This window comes from Sminthopsis crassicaudata, chromosome 5 (genome assembly GCF_048593235.1).
Source record: "Sminthopsis crassicaudata isolate SCR6 chromosome 5, ASM4859323v1, whole genome shotgun sequence".
Taxonomy (NCBI): Eukaryota; Metazoa; Chordata; class Mammalia; order Dasyuromorphia; family Dasyuridae; genus Sminthopsis; species Sminthopsis crassicaudata.
The window spans coordinates 221,308,683-221,311,297 of record NC_133621.1 but is presented as its reverse complement, the minus strand read 5'-3'; the positions used below and the strand labels follow the sequence as shown (position 1 = coordinate 221,311,297).

At 34.6% G+C, this 2,615-nt stretch overlaps 1 protein-coding gene across 1 annotated transcript; it reads left to right on the top strand.

Moving 5' to 3' along the window:
* Positions 1–615: 615 nt before the first annotated feature.
* LOC141542800 (olfactory receptor 6C3-like) lies at positions 616–1,554 on the top strand. The gene has a single exon (XM_074267387.1). It carries the CDS (start codon positions 616–618, stop codon positions 1,552–1,554), a length of 939 nt encoding a protein of 312 aa, XP_074123488.1.
* The last annotated feature ends 1,061 nt before the right edge of the window (positions 1,555–2,615 follow it).

The following is a 2,615-nucleotide window of genomic DNA, read 5'->3' as shown; positions in this document are numbered from 1 at the left end:
AGGAGAAATACAGAGAGGCTTGGAGAGACTTACATCAACTGATGCTGAGTGAAACGAGCAGAACCAGAAGATCATTATACACTTCAACAATGATACTGTTCGAGGATGTATGCTGATGGAAGTGGACTTCTTCAACATAGAGAAGAGCTAATCCAATTCCAATTGATTAATGATGGACAGAACCAGCTACATCCAGAAAAGGAACACTGGGAAATGAATGTAAACTGTTATTTTTACCTTCTGAATCCAATTCTACCTGTGCAACAAAAAATTCGGTTCTACACACATATATTGTATCTAAATTATACTGTAATATATTTAACATATATAATAAGACTGCTTGCCATCTGGGGGAGGGGGTTGGGGGAGGAAGGGAAAAAATCTGAATAGAAGTAAGTGCAAGGGATAATGTTGTAAAAAATTACCCATGCATATGTACTATCAAAAAATGTTATAATTATAAAATAAAATAAAAAATTAAAAAAAAAAATAGGGGGTTTTAATTTTTTATTTTAATAGTTTGTTTTATGATAAGTAAATATTTCACCTACACTTGTCTGCATTCTGCTTTCTAATTTTCATTAGCAGGTCTTGTATTTGGGGAATGAAACCAAAATGAGAAACCACACAGTGATCACAGAGTTCATCCTCTTGGGCCTTTCTGATGACCCAAAACTGAAGGTTGTGATTTTTCTTTTTCTGCTTATCACCTATATCTTAAGTATTACTGGGAACCTCACCATCATCACCCTTACCCTGCTGGATTCCCACCTTCAGACACCCATGTATTTTTTCCTCCGGAATTTTGCCTTCCTAGAAGTTTCTTTCACAACTGTTTGCATTCCTCGATTCCTGAGCACCATTATTACTGGAAACAAAACCATTTCCTTTAACTGTTGTGCAGCTCAGTTATTCTTTTTCATTTTTATGGGGGTAACTGAATTTTATCTACTTACAGCTATGTCCTATGATCGTTACGTTGCCATCTGCAAGCCCCTGCATTATACAACCATCATGAACAACAAAGTCTGTACCTGGCTTGTCTGCTGTGCTTGGTTGGGAGGGTTCCTTATCATTTTCCCACCACTTATGCTTATTGTACAGCTTGATTATTGTGGATCCAATGTCATCGATCACTTTGCCTGTGATTATTTTCCCCTTTTACAGCTTTCTTGCTCAGACACACACATCTTAGAAGTGATTGGTTTTTACTGTGCTTTGGTGACTCTGCTATTTACTTTAGCTTTAGTAATTCTGTCCTATATGTATATCATTAGGACAATTTTGAGGATCCCTTCTGCTAGTCAAAGAAAAAAAGCCTTTTCCACTTGTTCCTCTCATATGATTGTTATTTCTATCTCTTATGGCAGTTGCATCTTTATGTATATGAATCCCTCAGCAAAAGAAAGAGCATCATTGACCAAAGGAGTAGCTATTCTCAATACTTCAGTTGCTCCCATGCTGAACCCTTTCATTTACACCCTAAGGAACCAACAAGTAAAACAATCCTTCAAAGATGTTTTTCAAAAGGTAGTGCTTTTCTCAAGAAGGTAAAATGCTATATTGACATCAGTAAGTCATTAATTCATTTTCATGGAGTTCTGGTACTCATCATATTTTGTCCAGGTGTCTTATATTTCTTGTAAATCACTATTTCTTTTCATAAAAGTTGGTTTTTTCACCTTTTTTAGACTTCTATCAATTCATGTGACACAATAAGTGCATCATAAATATTTGTTCCTTTTCCTTGTTCCCTTGCCTTTCTTCTTGTCTCAATGGTTTTGTATTAATGTTCTATATCTGGAATATGCTTCATCTGTACTTTCAACTCATAAAATTCCTAGCTTCTTTCAAAGCATAATTCAGATACTGTCTATGCAAGACTTTTCTTGCATACTTGTATACTTTTAGCACAGTTTCAAAATAGCATTGATCCTATCAAGTTCACTTCCAGATTAGGCATGAGCAGTTGTTAAATTTTCTTCTCAGCTAATGTTTGCTGAGTTCTAAAGGTTGTTCCTTATTTCTCAGAGCATCGATGTTGAATTGATGGTTTACAATTTGGACACTGAATTGATAGGACTCCAGAATATTGCTCTCCTTTGATTTCGAAGAACACAAATGCTGAGGGAGACAAATAACTTGTGATTATATTCCTAGGGTTAGATGTCACTAAGACTCAAGGTATCTTTGTTCAAGATAGCATTATCTCAAAAACTTTTGAGAGTGAATGAATCAGAAAGAGAATTGGACTGAAAATTTTAATTTTATGTCTTTTTTTGAATGCCTCTGAAGAAAATAAAAAAGCTTTCTAGAAGCCACATGATTTATAAACAGAACATGCTTGTTCAAGGCACTCCTATATAGGATCAGAACATTTCTGGAAGCAGGTTATTTAGTTTGTTTAACTAATTCCTTATGTATAATAGAGTCAGCTTCTATTTGCCCCATTTTAAACATTTTAATGGATGGTTTCCTTCAGTTAGATTTTATATCCCTCTTTTTCCATTTAGTTAATTCTACTTTTGAAGGTGTTATTTTCTTCTGTAGATTTTTTTTTTTCATATTTGGCCAACTGTATTTTTTAAGGATTTGCCTTCCTTTCCCAAGCTTTT